Here is a 20,019-nt window from a genome sequence, read left to right as displayed (position 1 = left end):
GGGGGAGGCGGGGGGGCACCTGTCTGGAGGATGCACAGCCGGGGCGCTGCCCGGGCAGGGGGGCGAGGGGCTGGTCCCGACGAGGAGAGCCCGCCGCAGTGATGCGTTGGTCGGTCTCTGATATTTTTCCAGCCCCCCGATGTTTTTCCAGCCCTTGACGGGCGGGAGGAGGAAGGAGGGAGAAGCGATGCGCAAGATGGAGCAGCCGCTGCAAGCGCGGCGGGGCCGGGAGCCGGGCCGGGCGCACGGGAGGTAGCCGAGCAGCAGAGCAGGTAGGCGAGGGGAGGGCGAGGGGAGGGCGAGGGGAGGGCGAGGGGCCGGCTCCGGCCGGGGGGCTGAAGGCCGGCATGCGGCCGGGGCAGGGGAAGGCGCCCCGCTGCTTGTGAGACTGCCGGCGGGGAGCATCGCCCCGCACCGCCGCGGCTGGGAGCTGGGCACCGTCCCCGTCTCCATCCGTGCGGGCTGGCCCGCACCTCGAACGGGGCCCGTGGGGGGTGACTTTGAGTCGTGACAGCCCAGGTGTGTGTGCGGGCGCTGGGTGCGTGTGTGTGTGAGTGTGAGTGTGAGTGTGAATGTGAGTGTGAGTGTGCGTGTGAGTGTGTGCTGCCCCGTTTCAGATGGAGCGATCTCCCCCTACCGGGCTGCGCTTCCAGCACCGCCAGTTCAGAACACAATCTATCGCGGGTCTGCCCGGTGATGAGAGGTGCTGGGTTTCAGGCAGAAGGAGACGGGTTGTCTGTAGGGCCGCACGTCAGTGCCATGCCCCCAGGAACAGAGACCGGCCCTTTGCTTTGCAGAACGCGGCTTGAAATAAATATCACCAGATGTTGTGCCCAAGGACCGGAGTTTTTAAAAACCAGTCCTTGCACGTGTTAGTGGGTTTCTACTCTAAACTTGGGGGGGGCGGATATTGCAAATTTAATAAAAACTACATTCCATGATAAAAAGTATCACATTTTGTTTCTTTTAAAGTTTGCGGTGGGATGTTCATTATTTATTTCCTGTCAATATATTGTAAATGCAAAGTCTGAACAGTAAGAAACCTCATTACCACCTACAGTTATTCAGTGTTTCCAGACATCTCAAGGAACAAGATCGCCAGAGCTAATTGTAAGATACATCACTTACTGCCCTACAACATGAAGCCCTGATCCTGCATGCAGCCTCTTCCAGAGATAGTCCCGAATGACGTGAGGTTCCCTGGAGCATCAGGGCCCAAATATGAGCGTATTGCTGCAGTGCATCTCTGTGATGTAGATGAGGTCATAGGGAAGAGAGATATTTCTGAAGTCAGTACAAGCGTAGGACACAGCATCTGGTGAATCACGCTCAATAGCTCTGTAGACTGCAGGTTCTAGATGATAATATAATCACACATTAAGAGGTCTGAATTTCTATCGATTTTCTTTTGGAACTGTCTTTAGGAACACTTTTTTAAAAGCCTTTATGCTGACCATTACCTGCTCATAAACACATTTTTTTTTCATAGTCTCCATTTATCATCCTTTGGCACTACCTTGCTGCTGTTTATGCCTGTAACAACTGCGGGGTGTCCTTCACGCTTGTTCCTCGGCTCCTGAGGTTTCCTAGGGGAGAGGTGGGTGGCGGAAATGTCATTTCCCTTAGAAGGAGAAAACCTCAACCTTGTTTAGGTCTCTGTGACCCGGTGGCTGGAGAGTTTGAGTTACACTCGTTAGGAACTCCATGCCTCACACTTTTAAGTGCCGGATTCAAACTTCAGAAATTCATGCCTTCCTCGTGGGACCAAACGTCTTCTCTTTGCTTCTCCTCCTTCTCTTTGACACATTTTAATGGATTTTTTTGTTTTAGCACACGGAGGAATAAATATTGTGCTCAATTTCATCAGGCTGTAACAGGAAAGGGGAAAATACTTTCTTTTCTAGCTTCAGTGGGCTCTGATTTGCTTTTCATATGGGAGTTTTGAGACCTCCACCTTCTGCACATGGGTCTTTTCTTCCTGTGCAGGAAGATGTCACTAGCCTGGCCGCAGTGTCCATCTCACAGGAGTCAGAGAGGAAGCACAGACAACAGAGAAAATGAAAGGACTTAAAAGAGGACTTACGGCCTTCCTCAAAAAAATGTCTCCAGCAAGCACAAAGTCTTGGATATCTGGACTGACCTTCAGCTGTCTAGACTGCACTACTGAAGTTGAGGAAGGGCCTCAGAATCTGTGGAGGGAGCTGAGCAAACAGGATGGTTCTGCACAGCCGTGCTCGCCCCGCAGGCTTAGCTGTTCTCCTAAAAGATATTGCTAGTGCCTTGCTCCTGTGGCTCTTTGCCATCACACCTTTTTGCTTCTGTTCTGATCTTTCTATCTGGCTGTCCCCAACCCCGCTCTCCATCGGTGCCTTTTCTGTGCAGGAGCAGAGAAAATAATGGAGAATAATGTCCTCTTTCAGGAAGAGGCTGCTGTGAATTTAAAGATCACAGTTAGCATTAGGGTTGTCAGCAAAGTATGGTTTTTATTCAGACAGTCTGGGAATTGAGGGTCTTTATCCTGGGTGCCCATGGTCACAAGGGCTACAAGAGAGACCAAAACTAGCAAAAACGCTTCTCATCTTCAGCTTCCATAATCCATTAGATGAGTAGAAACTCATCATCATCTCTGGTTTTCCTGGGGTGGCCGGAGAAGATGCAACCGGCTGGCTGCTGCTGCCCCAGCACCAGAGCTGTTACCTGCAGCGAGGAGCTGGAGGGAGCTGGGGCAGGTGAAGGTGCTGACATCCCAGGCAGCCCTGGCACACTCCCCTCGTGCAAAACACAGCTGCTCCACGCTGTGCGCATCGTCTTCTGCCAGCGACAACTGCTCCGTCACCACCTGGGACACGTGTCCAAGCTGGGCTGTCCTCGGTGAGGGCAGATGGAGCTTGGACGCCCACGGCATCTTGCTGCTTCTGCCGTCCTGACGATAGGTAACCTCTGGAAGGTACCCAGGAGTGCTGGATTAACACAGGAGTTTTTTTACCTGTAGTGTTTTAGTGAAGACCATTGCGCTGAGATGGGACTCGGTGGGGTCTGCGTACGAAGGCTTTGCTTCTTCCTTCATCCCCGAAGGAGGTGTACTGTCAGCCCTGCTGCTCCCCAAGGTGGTTTTTATTAGCTGTTAAGCCTCCTGGGCCCAAATCAATGTGAAAGAGCCCTGCAGCAGCATGCGTTGCTGAAGAGGTGCCGGTTGCAGGCTAGGTGTTTTTGAGGTCAGATAGTTTCATGTCCAGGTAAGCGAGATGAGATGGCGACCGGGCTATTCCCGCTGCACCTTAGCACACACACACTCTGCACAGTTTATTACCGCTTTACAAAATAACACCGCCAGGTATCCCGCGCTGGCTGTAACCAACGCCCTTGACACAGCGGTGGCGATGGCCACGGCCATGGCTGCACCAGCCGGGCTTTGGGCTCCTCGCCCTGCCAGCACCATCCCCGGCCCGGCCCGGCCCGCCGGCAGGGAAAGGCCCCGACCCCTCCGGGAAGGGTCCCTGCCGCCCGGCCGCCCAGCCCAGCGGGCCAACAGCGACGGGCCCGGCCGCCACTCGCTCTCGGCGGGGTCACCGCAGGCGGCGCGGCCCGGCCCGGCCCCGCGGCACCTCCCCCGGCCCCGCCCGGCCCCGCGGCCTGCCCGGCGCTGGTTCCCGCCCCGCCCCGGTCCCTCCCCGCTCCAGCCAGCCGGCATTTCCTGGGCCGGCCGTGGCCGCGGCGGGCCCTGAGGCGAAGCTTCCCGCTGCCCGCACGGGCTCTGCACCGTGGTAACCCCCGCTCCCGCCGCGGGGAGCGGCTGCAACGGCCGGAGGGTGCGGGCGGCTGGGAGCCGCTTGCCAGGCCGTTTCCCCGGGGCGCCGCTGCCGCCTCCCTGGCTCCTGGTATTTGCTGTTGCTTTGCTCCCCCCCGCCCTTTCTTTCTTTCTTTTCTTTTTTTTTTTTTTTTTTTTTAAATTTTTTATTTTCCGGCTAAATAAACGCTGTGGCAAAGCGCAGCCGATGTAGCTCCCGGAGGACGGGGAGAGCGGCGGGCGGAGGATGAGCTGCCGCGGCCGGAGCTGCGCGGTGCCGCCGCCCGCCCTGGGGCACCCGGGGCCGAGCCCCAGCTCCGGCCCCGCCGCTCGGGTCACACCTGCCCCGTGAGGGCCCTGGGTGCGAAGCGAGGTCTTGGCAATGAAAAGGAAATGATTTTACCTCTGGCAGCTGTGGCAGTAAGTAAATAACTTGCATCAGTCATACACGCGCTAGTCTTTGATTATGCCCGAGCTTAAACCCGACTCGTTGACACAACCAAGCGTTAATAGCGCAGGAAAACATCAGGGAGCAGAAAAAGTTGTGGGTTTTTTTTAAACTCAAATATTTTCAAACTGCAGATCTTCTTAATTGTGTTATTTGTGCAGCACAGTATCGGGTTTTAGCAGTCTGAAAGGACTGGTAGGCTGCTAACGTCTTTCTTTGCTTTTGTTGCAGAAGTACTGCGGGTCAGCCTGTCATGGAGGGAACCAGGCAAACCAGGATTTGTCGTCCACACAAGATAAGTGAATCCTCAAAGGTTTGTATGTTTTGTGTTGCCTACCAAAAAAGCAAGTTAAGGAAATAGCAAGAAGGAGTGTAAAGGCTCTCCTTTGGATGGGCTGTTTTGGAGGAATGTGAATATTCTGAGCTTTTAAAAAGAGATATGAAACCAGTGGTCTACCAGCTCAAATACTTCTGATAGAAGAAGTTGCTACCTAGTGATTTAAAAAAACAAGGCAGCAGCAGCAGCAAATGGGCATCTGCTCATCATGACTCATAACTTAAAAAAGAAACCCACATCATCGCAGTACAGTATTTTCTCTACACCAAAAATTCAGTCATTAAATGCGATGTGTTTATTTTGGGAATTTTTTGTATTGATCCATCTCATGAAATCCAAGCTAGTTACAGAAGCAAAGCTGGGATTACTTCTTAGATTTAGTCTTTGTTTCCTACAAGCCAGGAGTCTTGATCCTGCAAACAGTAGTGATTCCAGCGAACTCAAGATGCTTTCTTGGGTTTGTGAGGTTAATTTTCTTTGTATAGAATCTCTGCACAAATACATTGATTTTAGTTGGGAATCCACGGAAGTCATCTTAGGTAGCTCTTTAAATCTTAGGTCATCATCCTAATGACCTGCATATAAGATGTTAATATCAGCTGTAATTATTATGTTCGCTTTGTTTCACACCAGTGAAAACTGCTTTTCTGTTCTCGTGCGAGCACGAGGTTACGGATGCTGCAGAGCAAATACCTTGTACTACCAAGATCAGCTAGAAAAGAAAAACTTTTCAGTGCCTGTATCTGTCTTATCCAAGGTGAATGAGACAGATCTCATTTGCTTTTGCATCGCTGATGAGTGGTGGTACTGCATTAACAATCTGAAAGAAATTAGATCTTTGAATCTGAAAGAAGTTAAAATACTGCAGTAATACAGTTGATATAAGTAGGACTAATTTTTAAATGCATCCCTTACCAATATAATCTCTCCCTGAGTGCTGATCCTGTCTGCCATTTAAAATGGTTTAGTCTGAATGTAATAATAATTCATCACATTAAAAATTAATTGACTTGACAGCATTGTTTTATTTTCTTGCTTAGACAGCAGCTGTCACTATCTGTTAAACTTAGAATTGCTAGATAATGCTAAAGCTGTTCTACAGAATATAAATAGCTTGAGAAAGATGTTTGAGTTTAGTATAAAATTAGTCTTGGTTTTGAAATGTGCAGCTACCGGCTTCTGTTATTTGCTCACTGAATGAATGAACTTGCTAAGTGGCTGAAATATGTCAATACATTCTGAGCCCACCCATGCCACACGTAATGATTTTATGCTTGATTTCTGAAGTAGCAGCAGTTCTACATGGCAACAAGGATTTTAGGAGTACAAGTCGCCGGGCGCATTTGCGGTCGGGATTATGCTGTTGACTCGGCAGCCAGCTAAGTAAATAGGGATCTCTGGCAAATCTTATATTCGGGTGTAATCTTGTTATGCACGATGGAGGTATTAGAGAATATTGGAGAGAAACGATCAGCCAGTTTACAGAGACGAGAGGGGATATGTTTTTGGTTTAATCCAATAACTGCCCCCCATGAGTCAGACTCCGAAGAGGGTGCTGTAAGATGTTAATTATTGTCTGTTCATCCGCTATAGTTTATCATAGTTGCCACGAATGTGTGGTTTGCCCTTTGCCATATTTATTCTTCTTCCCACCTCCCCCATTCCCTGGTCTCTGCTTGGGTTCCTGTACGATACCAGCATTTCTCAACCTCAGAGAAATGACGCTAAAAAACTTTACAGTCCTTAAACCCCATATTTTTTTCTGCTACAGATCGGTGGCAGTTTTATTCCACAGTGGAGGTTACTTTGTTGTCTATGCCATAGATCCTTCTTTAAGTTCAGAGATAGGATGAGGCAATGAGTATAAGGCAAATTAAAGAGTTTTGGCCCAGAAAACTTATAATTATTGAAGCGTCTTCACTTAGATGGGTTTAACTCTGTACACTTGCGTGTACAAAGTTACTCCAACAGAAGGCTTTTTGGCAGCTTAGTCTCCATTGTTTAGAAACCACTGGGATATCACGCGAAGAGCAGCACATGCGGTTATTAATTTGGGTCTCATCTTTGGCGGTCTGCCTGTCTCTGTACCACCGACTGCTGAAAGGCAGACGTGGGAGGTCGGGCTCCCAGGGTTGGTGTTAGCTCAGGATGATCGGCTGCCATCCCGTCTGGACGGTGGGGAGCTGCATGCGTTAATCCTGGTTATCTCATCATATAAAAGTACAGTTACCAAATGATGTACACAGAGTGTGTATCTAGAGCGAGGGTTGCGTGCAGGGGGAAAAAATCTTGGCTGTAGGACTTGAACCTTTCCCATCCAGGCACGTAGAGAGGTTATTTCACCGTGATTTAACCAACCCATTAATGGCTTAGTCGGACGGCAATAATCGTGTGCTCTCTGGGAAGCCAGGAAAGCCACGGATAGTTGGGATTTCTAGGAGAAGCCACACTTTGCGGAAGGAAAGGTTGAATGCCTGAGAGGCTTGAAGAGACCCCAGGTCATCTGTGTGACTGTTCTCAATGTTGGTATGGGCTGAGACACCTCTTCAGGGTGTCGCTTCGGGGAATGCGGTCTGAGGGTGTAGGACTGGGCAAGACCCAGCGTCCTACAGGCAGAACTCTTCAGAGCTAACTTAGGTACGATACAAAGATAGGTTTCCTTTCCACCTCCTTTCATTTCTCTTACATGTTCCTACAGGCTCTGCAACTCTGCCTGTTTTGAATTTGGTAATTAAAGCTATGTATTTGCATTTAAGTCAACCTGGCTTTTATTAAGAGAGATCACAAGGTAACTGACTGTACCATCAGGCTTTCCATTCCTCTGGAAGGATGGTCCTAAAAGCCGCATCGCTTGACGTGCTGGGGTGACCAGCCCCTTCAGTACGTGTTCAGCAGGACATTCAAGGAGTAACAAAACATTTCCCTTTTGGTTCTTGGTAAAACTAGTAACACGAGTTTGTGAGAAAGAGGCGAATACCGGTTGCCTCAAAAGCTCTGCGGCACGTACAGAGCTGGTGGGAAGAATGTCTGGACCAGAGGGATCCCAGAAGGGCACTTAACGGACATGTTCTGAGGGCATTTTCCCCTTTCTTTAAAAGAAAAATATTTAGTCGTATTCATTAAAACAAAAACTACCTCGGCTTCTGGAAGCAAGTAGTCTTATGGGAATAAGTTATCCACATGTGTGGCTTTGCACATAAATAAACAGCTATTATTTTTGAATGCAGTGTGTGTGCCTGGAATAATATGGAAAGAAAGAGAGGGATTTTACCCTAATGAGCCTAGAAGTGCAGAGTTCTGAAAAGATTTAAGAGGGGGTAGCTGTCAAGTAAGCACTAAGCCAAACAATACATGGGCTGAATAAAAATTTGGCATCCTGCTGCATGTGTGTCTCCCACTCCAAATATTTAGCGAGTAGCTTAGCTGAGAAGAACTCTGTAAGGGACCATTTGGGGGATAAGTACGAAAGGAAATGGCAGCAAGATATCTTGAAGACAATGAGTGGAAGAGCTTCAGAAAATTATGCCTGTATAAATCATCAGGGAGGAGGTTTGGATGCAGCGTTGTGGAGGAGATAGGAGTAAATTATAACAAAAAATGGGAGCAGGAAGCAGTGAATGTCTGCACAGGCCATTCAAAGTGGAGGTGAGGAGCTTGGGCTCATACTACGTTCCTTGCCAACCGTTTCAAGTCAGAGTTTGTTAGAAATGTGCAACACAAGTAAGCGCGCTCTCTCTGCATCTAGTGGGAAAACACTTTGTGCACACTGTAATTTTTCTTGGTGACAATAACATCTGCCTGTTAAACTGTTTGTTTATCCCAGGTGTACAGGTGGGATGACCACTCTAGTCTAGTTCTTCAGAGCCTGAACGAGCAGAGGCAGCGAGGCCTCTTCTGTGACATTGTCCTTGTGGTGGATGAACAGAGAGTCCCTGCCCATCGGAACCTTCTCGCTGTTTGCAGTGACTACTTCAACTCTATGTTCACCATCGGTATGCGAGAAGCCCACCAAAAAGAGGTTGAACTTTTTGGAGCCTCTTATATCGGTCTCAAGGCTGTGGTGGATTTCCTTTACGGCAGTGAGCTGTCTTTAGATGGTGGCAATATCGACTACGTCCTCGAAACAGCTCACCTGCTGCAGATCTGGAAGGTGGTTGACTTCTGTTGCGAGTATCTGGAGAACGAAGTCAGCGAGGAGAACTATTTGTACCTGCAAGAGCTGGCCTCTATTTACAACCTGAAGCGCCTTGACTCCTACATTGATTCTTTCATCTTGCAGAACTTCGGCACGCTGTCTTTCACCCCGGACTTCCTGCAGAACATTTCCCTGCAGAAGTTGTGCCAATACCTGGACAGCAGCAATGTGCAGCAGGAGTGCGAGCATGACTTACTGCAGGCTGCCTTGCAGTGGCTTACCCAGTACCCGGAAAGGGAGAACGAGGCTTACCAGGTTCTGGAGAACATTCATTTTCCCTTGATACCTAAAAGTGATCTCCTCCATCGAGTCAAGCCTGCTGTCTGCTCTCTTCTTCCCAAAGAAGCAAACTGTGAGGGGTTTATAGAGGAGGCGGTGAACTATCATAATAACGTCACGGCTCAGCCAGTGCTGCAAAACAAACGGACGGCCCTGCGGACCTGCGAGGAGAGGCTCCTCTTTGTGGGTGGGGAGGTTTCCGAACGGTGCCTGGAACTGAGTGATGATACCTGCTTCTTGGACGTGAGGAAGGGGCAGTGGGTAGCAGAAACCCCTCTCCCAGCCAGACGAAGTCACCACTGTGTTGCAGTCTTGGGAGGCTTCATCTTCATAGCCGGAGGCAGCTTTTCAAGGGACAACGGAGGGGATGCAGCTTCAAATCTCCTATATAGGTATGATCCCCGCTGTAACCAGTGGATAAAGGTGAGACTTAAGCTGTATTATTTCTGTTTAAAGTCCTTAATGTTTAGAGTGTTTTCTTTTTGGTGGAAGGACAGGGCTTGTTATAATAGCTGACGTAGCAACACTTGCAAATGGAAATTCAAGTTACTTAAGTTGAAGAAGCAGCTACTCGAACCCTTTGTGGGAATGCTGAAGTTACACACGCAGTGAAAGACTTTGAGGCAGATTCTCAGCTTCACTTGGGAATCGGGCATCTCATCTGTGGAATTGCTGGTCGGCATCCACCTGCAACTCTTTACTTTTGGGAATAATGCTAGAATAGACTTGCAGACACAATTGCTTACTTCATCTTTCTCAAGCAGTAGCACATATAAATAAATAAGAAATGGATCTGATGTAAAAAGAAAACGTCTCTGACACTTGCCGTATGTCTCTGTGCTAAATGTGTCTCAGAACAAGCTATTCGCTTCCAGTCGTGCCGTAAAACCCTGCAGCCAGTGCAGGACCTAGCAAATATTGCACTGTTGCCATATTTTGAACCAGTCGTTCTGTGTGGTTCAGTTGTGTTTCTGAGTGATTCCAATTTATGTTCCTTACAGGGTTTGGAAGGAGGCCCATGTAACACAAACCTTTATAGAGTGGCCTGTCTTTTAGATGCTTTCTGCTGTCCCTTTTTTTTTTTGAAAAGGAGTGCTGTGCAACATGCTACTGCAGAAAAGCAAAAGTATTTTATGAATACAATGGATCAGAACCAGTAGCTCCCCTTTTCAAAGAAATGGGAAGAAGCCAATTCTATCCTCAGACATGAATATACATTAAGTCAGCTTCCTTACCAGACGTTTGAAGATGTCACCGTGTTCTTTTTTTTGACAGGTTGCCTCCATGAGACAACGCCGGGTAGATTTCTACCTGGGAGCTATTACCGACATGCTGGTAGCTGTTGGTGGCAGGAATGAGAACGGGGCACTCTCTTCAGTTGAGACCTACAGTCCTCAGAAGGATTCATGGTCCTATATAGCAGGCTTGCCGAGGTAATAGGGGTGTTTGGAAAGTTATCCCATGTTTGACGAACGGTGGTCGAGGGAGCTTGTGTGACCGGGTATCCCTAGAAGGGAGGCAAGGGGATAATGTAACCAACATGGTATCAGCAAGTTACAAACCATATCAGCATTTGGTATTTGAGCAGCCATCTCTTCCAGGCAGCATGCCTCATGTCAGCTTCATCGGTTGTAATTTTTGTCCTGAGGTACGGTACATCTGAAGGATGGGAGGAAGAGCCCTTGTGATTTTGCTCTACTATTAAAATATTTTTCCTGAGGTCACTTGGAATTGAGTCTTTTCAGAGGCACTGTTTAGATCTTGATCAAAGGCTTTTGTAATTTATTTGGCCATACTTTGTCACCTTGTTGTGATTGTTTTCCTTGCGAGGTGTTTCTCTCTGGCTGCTCAAGTTGGCTTTTGCAGATAAACCACGTTTACTTGTATTGCAAATACAGATAACCCAGGCAAATGTGACCTTTCCTTCTCTCAGTTAAAACTCAGCTGCTCTGCTTCTGAGAGGCTTTAATACTGCAGCTTTTCTTGTAACAGCAGCACAGGACATTCCTCCTATCTTGAATCAATGTTTGAGTAGTGAGTTCGTAAGAATGGTACAACAGCATTTCATTTGCAAACAGGTTTAGTAATATTTCGCATTCATGGAAATTACAGGAGTATTGGCTATACGAGTGGTATTTTCATGATGTCTGAAACCTGCAGCTTCAGCAGCAGTGCTTGCTTTCTTAGTGGCATCACATGCAAGATACTTGCAATTTGATTTGAGAGATCAGGGTTTTTTTCCCTTATTCCCTTAGCCGCCGAGCCATGGGCAGCCAGTGAAGGCAGAGAAGCCTGTTGCCCGATTCTATTTTGGGCAGGTGCTGCAATGCGAGTCTGATCCAGGCTAGCAGCTGGGCTCGAGTGCTCTTCAGGAGCAGGATGCTTTTTTTCCGTTTTATTTCTGCTCACATAGGCAGATCTAGCAGTTGAGGCTAAACAGCACAGTCCTTCCTAGGAAGCTGTGTATGAGTATCTCCAGTTCCTAAGCCCTTCTGGTCACTGGGTTGACCTGTGAGATCCCAATAACAGCTCACAGAAATGGGTTGGCTTTGGGAATTTTGCAGCTGCGGCATTTAAAAGTGAACTTTGACGTGGGCGGAGGGGTGTTAATTTTTTATTAGATTGCCTCGCTGATCCGCTTGGACTAGGCAAAAGCCCCCTTTGTGGGATAGACCCCACTTGCATCGACTTAGCTGGTTGGTAAACTGCAGGGCTAGGCTGTAACACAGCGACTATTTTAAGTTACTGCTGCATCCCGAAGAAATAGTTCTGCGGCCTCTCTTGCTGCCGGCTCTGTCCTTGTCCTGCGTCCACTGTCCCTTGTGCCAGCTCAGGTGCTTGTGCAGCTGTGTAGTAAACTAGATAGTTTCCCAGTTTCCCACTTTTCCACGTAGCTGCTCTCTTGCATGTTACTATGTCTTTAGTTGGATCTTAATGGACACGTAGTACATTCAGATTTTCTGTCTTTTCAGCCCTCTTTCTTGTGGTTGAGAACTCTTGCGTAGGGCGGTATGTTGTTAGCAACAGCTGTTTTTCTGCACAGAAGAAATGAAGTTAAAAGAACTTTATGCAGGTTGCAAAAGGCTGAAAGGCTAAAATCAGCGTAGAGGTCGACAACAGAAAGAAACCTTCTGAAAGCAGGGACAAGTCCCAACATAGCTGCCTTGTTTCCTGCATTTTTCTGTCATCTTCTCTCTGAAGAGAACACGTGCAGGTTTTTTTTGCCCTCTTGGGGGCACAGCCACCAGAACAGGCTCCCTGCCCACAGCTCTGGTGGTGTTTCTGACCGCTCTAAGCCAGCAACTGCCTGGAAGACTATTCCCTGCAGTGATAGTCACATCTGAGGTCATTCTGGGGTGTAGGCTTGCGTAGTTTGATTTCAGCTGTGTGGGCTTGGACTCTGAGGTTATATTTGTTAAAGCTTCTACTCTGAACATCCAGAAAATGGTTTTGGTTTGTTGGTTTGGTTTTTTTTTTTTTTCCTTCCCAAGGGTTATAGCTTGCCATGCGTGTGGAGATTTTCAGGGGAAAGGCAATGGTTGCGTCCTTGAATGCACATGCCTCCTGTCTGCTGCCAAATCCCGTGTCCATGCTGCTGTACGCAGGCACAGTCATGCTCCTCTGAGGAAAAGTTTTGCAAGTTCTCCCCCCAGCCCCTTCCCACCCCAACACGGTCAAAACAGCACGTTGTTTTCCCTCACTGCTTTCTTGGAAGGAGCTGAGCTGTTTTGACTGAAATAATGCTGTCTTACTGGAGAAGAAAACACAGCATCTCGAGGCAGATGCTTAACGTGGAAAACCTCAGCCAAGCTATCTAAAGGGTGGACCCGGTCCAAGTTTGCTACAAGTGGATTTTGCCTGACTCTCATTAGGGTCCTTGGCTGTGGGATGCCTTTCCTGTTCTTCAGAGAGGTCCTGTATTCTTTTCACCATTTCCCCAGACTCTTTGGGAGCAGTTGCTGCCGTAGTTTCTAGCCCGGAAGGGAGCAGCGGTGGCTGACAAGCTTGGTGGAGCAGAAGTTTCGTGCAATGTGTCCTCACCTTAAATAGACCGTGAAAAAGTCTGCTGCAGACATCATTGAAATTAATTGAGTGGCTCTAGGTTAAAGTTTGGCAGAACAATTGAAAGCAGTTGTATGAGGAAATGTGTTGGAACAGGTTAACGAATGATGGTGTCTCCTCTGCTAGTTGTGTCATGAATAATCTCGCAGGGTTGCAACAAGTGGACACCGAAATCCAGAGCAACCACAGCTTGCCTGGAGTTTGGTTGGAGTTGGGAATAACCAAAGCTTTATTGAGTTAGGCCAAATGTTCTTCTGTTTAAGAAAATAAATGGTAGATTTTATAGCATTTACTGAATGGTGTTACCATGTCAGAAACTGTAATTTTTTGCAGCATCGTATGTAGGTAAGTTATTAAAAATCAGCAGCTGGCTCTAGCAGATGTTCTGAATCAAAACTTCTTTCTCCTTAATGCTTCTTTTGCTGGCTACTTTTAGAGATAACGCTGCCAAAATACTAGATGCTTTCTGTCAGAGGATGTCTGGACCCGCTGTATTGAAGTGTCCTGTTCTGTTGCACGTTTAGAAATGCCCTGTTTAAACCACAGGGCTTGCAGAAAGGATTCTTATTGATTGTTTGCAAGCTGTGCATTACATTTCATGCAGGTTTCTATTAATGTGAAGCAGGGTCTGTGCAATTTTGGATGAGCTTTTCAGAAGTCAGGCAAAGCAAAACACCTCTAGCGTATTTCAGTGGGTAATTTCCCAATAGTGGAAATCAACAAATCGATGGTCGATTTGATGCTTCAAAAATGATTGCCTCTTTCAAATGACTCTTGCAGCTATTGCTGTTCACTAGACGTACCCATTCATTGATGCAAAAAAAGAAAAGCATTGGTGCTTTTTCTGTAGCTGTCTGCACTGGACTGCATGCATGTGCTTGAGAGAAAATGTATATTGCTTGCTTCCCTGTACAGAATTCCACTTTCCAGTTAGTGTAGGAAAACATTTAACCTGCTTCTCCAAAGGTCACTCAAGTTTTTCTTCAGTTACGGTCTTCCCCCCCCCCCAAATGCTGACTGTACCATGACTGCTATCAGCAGCACAGTAATGCTGGGCTTTCTGTGGGATTCAGTGGCATTGCACTCTTCTCCTTTTGAGTCCTCAAAACTGTCCGTTTGCTACTACCTCCACAGTGGAGTGTGCTGCACATCCTCCAGGTAGCTTGCTGGTTAGATGTGGCCTTAAAATCAAGTGCAGCTTGAGAAAGGGAATGAATTCTCGTCCATCCTACTTCCCAGCTAGGTAATCTACTTTTTAAGACCCATTCCTGTGTATATTGAGAAGAGAAGACTCTACCAAGCAGAGTGGGTGGCACTGGAGACATATGCTCCAGTTCTTGTCTGTAGGAGACCACAAATGAGGTAGAGCAGCATCTATGTACACTGCCCCTGCCATAGCATTTCTGGCAGGTGCGAAAGCTGGAGTGCCTGCGCTCAGGGCACTTCGTGTCAAACAGAAGCACCAAGCATGAGTTATGTGCTTCCATGGTTAGGCAGGTTGTAAGCTGTGGAATTTTTTAGTTGCCTTTTTGGATAAAGTCTCATACCTGTGCCTTTAGTTCTCTTTTATATTTTTTTTCCCCCCCCTCCCTCCTTTCTTTCTTTTTCTTGAGTGACTAAGAAGCAGTACAGTTTTGAAGTTATCTTCTCAAGGTCTCCAGGGATAGTGCTCCAGCCCCTGTAGTTGCATGGTCTGTCCTGGCCACCAGCATTCTTAGGCCAAGCGTGTCAAGGTTTTTTCTGTTTCTTGTAGCAGGAGCCTGTTAAAATATCTGATTCAGATATTCAGACACTGGTCAGGGATCAGAAGCTTCAATAGGCATCTGGAATAATAAACATCTTTTAGCTTTTCTCAGAAGTATTGTGCTTTCGGGGTAAATGCGGGTTTTCTTTTCTTTTCTGTTCCACCTTTTCCCTTGGCACAAAAGCGCTTGGCACTTAGGTGTGTGGAAGAAGTTATGATACCGTTTGTGTAGCTGAGAGAAACTATTACTGTGTGAAATAAAAACAGCTCAAGGTTCTATCCACATTGAGTTCCGAGCATGTTCAGGCATGGTTCAAAAGCATTCCAGGCTAAAGTAATGTTAACGTAGGTTTGTCTGCCATAGAAGTTGAGTTGTCTTGAGTCCTTGACTACAAAGGATGGTAGCAGAGGCTCGTGAGTGCAGCGTGATGATTATATTGTTCTGCAGCCCTATGGGTATTAAATTGTTTGGGCTCTTTGTAGCAGTGTGTGAGCCAGTTTGCTGTGGCTGGTGCTGCAGCTACATCTTTTGACACCCTTGCACCCAAAAACAGAACAGGCACGTGCAGGAAGGGTATGTTCCCAGAAGCCGAGGCTGTCCCTCACCTTAGCATTCCACTTCTGAGAGCTCAGAGGGGTTTGGTCAGGAATATCCTAGTGTGAAGTTAAGAGCAGCTTCAAGAATTAGGTTTGTAGTGGCTTTATTATAGCTGATCAAAGGGGAGTTCTCTCTGCCCTGTGGAAGCAGCATGCATGACGTTGGTTTCTACCATCTCTTTTTGTCTTATTTCAAATGTGGACTCTGATCTATGATTGACTGAGATGTCAATGTCTTGGGGTGACCCAGGAAGTTACCACCTGCACAGCAGAAGTGGTAGAACAGATGGATAGCTTGTGAAAATACCACCACATGTATTGTGGCTGCAGATAAACCGGGCTGTGAACACCGGTGGATTCATGATCGCAAAGCTGTGGAAGGGGAAGGCAGCAGTAGTTTTCTTGTTGGTGTTTCTTGGTTAATTGCTACTGGTAAGTCTGAGAGGTATCATGATTATTTCCTCTTTCTGTCATAGAAACCCTTGCTGAGATGTGGATTTTTTCCTCTCTGGCCCTCTCAGACTGATCCAACCCGAGCACTGGCGCAGGAAAATGGGAGTGGAGGCCATGCCAACTAGAGCAGGATGGGCTACCTCTGTTGTATGACACACTGTAGAGGATGCCTTAAAAAGTGATTGTCATACCTTAGCGCTCTGTAGCGACCAGGTACGAAAAGGATGCCTTAACGAGTGACTGTCGTACCTTAGCGCTCTGCAGCGCAGGGTGAAGCAGTATGAATAAGAATAGTTACTGGGTAACTAACAGGATTAGGGATTCTTCTGTCTTTAGTTACTGTTTATTTTCTTCTTTAGTACCAGTCTTTGTTGAATGCTTGTGTATCTTGATAAAATCCCCAAGTACTAAGTCAGATTGGTTCTGTTTGCCTGTTCTAGGTTTACCTATGGCCACGCTGGAACAGTCTACAAGGAATTTGTCTACATTTCAGGAGGCCACGATTACCAAATTGGCCCCTATAGAAAAAACCTGCTCTGTTACGATTACCGCACGGATGTTTGGGAGGAGAAGAGGCCGATGATCACTGCCCGAGGGTGGCACAGCATGTGCACCTTACAGGACAATATCTACTCCATCGGTGGCAGCGATGACAACATAGAAACCATGGCTCGTTTTGACATTCTGAGTGTGGAGTCGTACAGCCCTCAATGTAACCAGTGGACCAGAGTTGCTCCTCTCTTGCAAGCGAACAGCGAGTCAGGGGTGGCAGTTTGGGAAGGCAAGATTTATATCCTCGGAGGCTACAGCTGGGAAGAAACGGTCTTCTCCAAAACAGTCCAGGTTTATGATAAGGAGAAAAATAAGTGGTACAAGGGAACTGACTTACCCAAGGCAATTGCTGGTGTGTCGGCGTGTGTCTGTGCATTGAAACCCAAAACAGAGGACAAAAAGAAAAAGACGAAAACAAAAAAACATCAAGATCGAGGAAGATGACTACTTCTGGATAAACACCCTTTGATGGTGGACTCCAAAAGAACCTTGTATTTAATCATTTCTATCTAACCTTGATTCTTTCTTTTTAAAGGGGTGAGGGTGGGGGGGGAGGCATCTTCTGAAGCCTCACAAAATGTACAGTTGAATGTGTTTTTTTGGATTAAGCTCATGTTTAAGGTAAAAACAACAAAAGAAACAACAACAAAAAAACCCCTCCTACTATATAAGGGGTGATATGGCAAGAGAGGTTACGTTGCTCTCCTGAATGTTAAGGCTTAGTCTTTTACGTCTGTGGTTCATGGCATTTCCACGTACATCGTATTGTATCAACTTTTTTAAAATAAGGTTGAATCTGTGGCTGAGACGATAACGTCAAGGGGGAGGAGGCAGAGTAGTAAGTGTTGGGTTTGAAGTTATGGAGCAGTTCAAAGGAGTTCAGAAGCAACTGCTAAGAAAAAAATGAAACAAATCTTCAATGTTGTAAATCTTGAATTTTTGTAATGTTAAATTTCATTTACAATACGTTCTTGAGTTGTTAGTGTCAGATTTCTGGAACACGTGAGTGTTCAAAGAGAACCTTGCTTTTGGTGAATGCAGGTCAGATCAGTTTGAAGAGTAAGTAACTCCACTGTACCCTTAGGATGAAGACAACTTTCCTTTGTGGCTAAAGAATAGATGGGATTGACTTGGGCTTGGATTGATACCATGGTGAATTCTGAAATCTGGGAAAGGTGAGGTGACTTTTGCATCCCTCGTTATGGCTCTTTTCATATATAAACACAACATCAAGTTTTTCTTAGGCTTTAAAACATGCCCCAGAATCGGGGCGGGGGGGGAATCTCTCGAAGAACTTGAAAGAAGATTTGAGGATTTGGATGGAAACTGTACACTTTGCCTTGGGCTTCAAAGCAAATGCAACTGATAGAGCTCACTGTGAGTTTGGGTTTTGCTGAACAGCATGACGGTGGGGAGAAATGGCAGGAGGATCCTTCAGCTGAACTTGAAACAAGATGTCCCCCCCAGCCCTACCAGGCTGTAAAAGCTGGGATCCACTTCGTTTAACTCAAGCCTCATGGTGGTCACAGCTAGTAGCCAGTGTGAGCAGCGGCCCATACCAGACTTGTCTGCTGTCAAAAATCTTAATAACCAAGGGTGATTAATTGGGATTTGGTAATCCTGAAGAACAGCAACTTGGGTTTTTTTTACCTGAGCTAACAGCTCACACTTTCCTCTTTTTTCTCTTTCTCCTCCTTTTCTTTTTTTCTCTCTCTTCCCCCCCCACCCCCCCCCCCCCAAGTTCAAAATGTTTTTTCATGAGCATAGCCTTTTCTGATGCAGTTGGTGGGGACTTGAAGCCACAGCTCATGAGGCATGGAACCGAATGCCTTCCCCAGCCAGCCAGACTCAAAAGGAAGAAACCCAAAATATACTTGGGACTCTGTTTGGGACCCAGACAGTAGGACTGAACTGAAAATCATCTCTTAAATCCTCTGTGTTACACTATCCTCTGCATACCAAGTAAAGAGATTTTTCGACCTAAGTGTTAGTCCACCCTCTACAAACACAGCTGATTCTGCTGCAGATAATAAAATTCCCCGACTGTCTGGCCAGCTTTCAGGCGTTCACCCTGGGGCGTTTTAGAACTCCACCTCTGATTTGCAAGAAGTCGATCACCAGCAATCTGATACAACCACTTCAGTTATTGTATTAATGCCAGGCCACAGATTCATATTCCTCCTTCCCAAGTGAAATTTTTAGAAAGTTTTTAAAAACAACTTTTATACTTTTATATAATGCATTTTGCTAACTCAGTCTCGTTTGCCATATATTATATTATTTACTATAGAAGCTACTGCTCTGTAATTGTGACCCCGTTGTTGCCGTCGGGAACTCATCATTTGATGGATCTTTCCGTCTTTGTGTAGTTGGTCGGGATGCGGTGCAGCTGTTGGAGCAGCATTTACATTCTCAGCATTGTCAGGCAGTCAGCTATAATTGCGACTATTGTACCACCTCTTCCCCGATAGTCCAGCTCGCCAGACGTGCTAATAAACACGCTTTATTTTCAGCTAATGGTGATCTGCTGAGTGGATTTCAAGGGCTTTGGTTTAAAGTTCTGCTGAGGAACTGTTGGTTGTTGCTGTTACTTCTTCCACAACTCCCTTGTGCACCATAATCGTGTATTTCAGATTTGCCCCCTTTCCCGCCCCCCATCTGATGTACAGACAGTTGATACTTGCTACCTGCCCTTTTTTTTCCCCCCTCCAACTATTTACCTCAATAATTGGCAAACACTAAGAAAACATTTTTGCACTTAATCTAATTTGAAGCTCTGGTAAATTAAAGAACTCTTAGATATATTACAAGAACATATTTGTGTTGAAAGAGGTACCTCTGAATAAATTTCTGGAGTGCAAGGAAGTTACAGGTTTCTCCTTCAGTGCTAAGAAAGGATTTAAGAAAACTAGTTGAAATTAATTTTGTGAAACTCCTTGAGGGTTTTTTTTTTTAATATTAAAAAAAAAAAGCCTCAGGAGCTAGTCTTTCATTTGCATTAATGGATTTGTTTTAAAGCCTTTGTACACTGCATGAGGTAATAGTTACTCTTTTTTATCCTAAAAATAAATAAATAAAAAGAAACAAAACCAAACGTTTTGGTTATGACAAACTCATTCATGAGTTGTTTGGGTTTTTTTATATCCGAGATCCTTGCTATGTTGACTGACAACTACTTAACTTTTTGGGACATTTTCATGTGTAAGTATAGAACAAAAGTTTCAAAGACTTGCTTTGTTTCTGTTAATGGGTTGCTTGTTACGATATCCCCCCTTTTAATGTGTTTATGTATTACATTAATGTCTGGAAACAATAAACCCAGTTTAGAATATTGTATTCATCACTGACTTGTGAATTGATTTAATGGAGGTTTTCCTTTTTGATAAATTGGAAAGAAGTAATTTTGTAATTATTTTTAGGTGGCATTGATAATGTGGAAACATTTGGCAGAAGCTAAAAGTAAGAATATGAAGTAGAAATACAACTTTCTTGGCTAATCTACCTTCTCTGCATCACATTCCAAACCAGACAGGCAGAAATTACTTTTCACGTTTTTTGCACCAAA

At 46.2% G+C, this 20,019-nt stretch overlaps 1 protein-coding gene across 4 annotated transcripts in view; it reads left to right on the top strand.

The window, feature by feature from the left end:
- KLHL36 (kelch like family member 36) overlaps nucleotides 1-19,790 on the top strand; it is a 98,718-nt gene extending 78,928 nt beyond the window's left edge. For 2 of the 4 annotated variants that reach the window (XM_075765922.1, XM_075765923.1), the window contains 5 exons: nucleotides 133-272; nucleotides 4,467-4,548; nucleotides 8,396-9,469; nucleotides 10,322-10,479; nucleotides 16,343-19,790. In XM_075765922.1, coding sequence (XP_075622037.1) covers nucleotides 4,489-4,548; nucleotides 8,396-9,469; nucleotides 10,322-10,479; nucleotides 16,343-16,898 — 1,848 coding nt within the window. In that variant the 5' untranslated portion in view covers nucleotides 133-272; nucleotides 4,467-4,488 and the 3' untranslated portion in view covers nucleotides 16,899-19,790. Of the gene's footprint in view, nucleotides 1-132; nucleotides 273-3,613; nucleotides 3,879-3,920; nucleotides 4,208-4,466; nucleotides 4,549-8,395; nucleotides 9,470-10,321; nucleotides 10,480-16,342 lie in introns of those variants that run through there. The other 2 variants (XM_075765925.1, XM_075765924.1) reach the window with 2 other exon arrangements.
- The last annotated feature ends 229 nt before the right edge of the window (nucleotides 19,791-20,019 follow it).

Source organism: Balearica regulorum, chromosome 13, assembly GCF_011004875.1.
Source record: "Balearica regulorum gibbericeps isolate bBalReg1 chromosome 13, bBalReg1.pri, whole genome shotgun sequence".
In the NCBI taxonomy this organism is placed as follows: domain Eukaryota; kingdom Metazoa; phylum Chordata; class Aves; order Gruiformes; family Gruidae; genus Balearica; species Balearica regulorum.
Note: the sequence above shows the minus strand (reverse complement) of the source record. Positions and strands in the feature narration are given on the sequence as shown.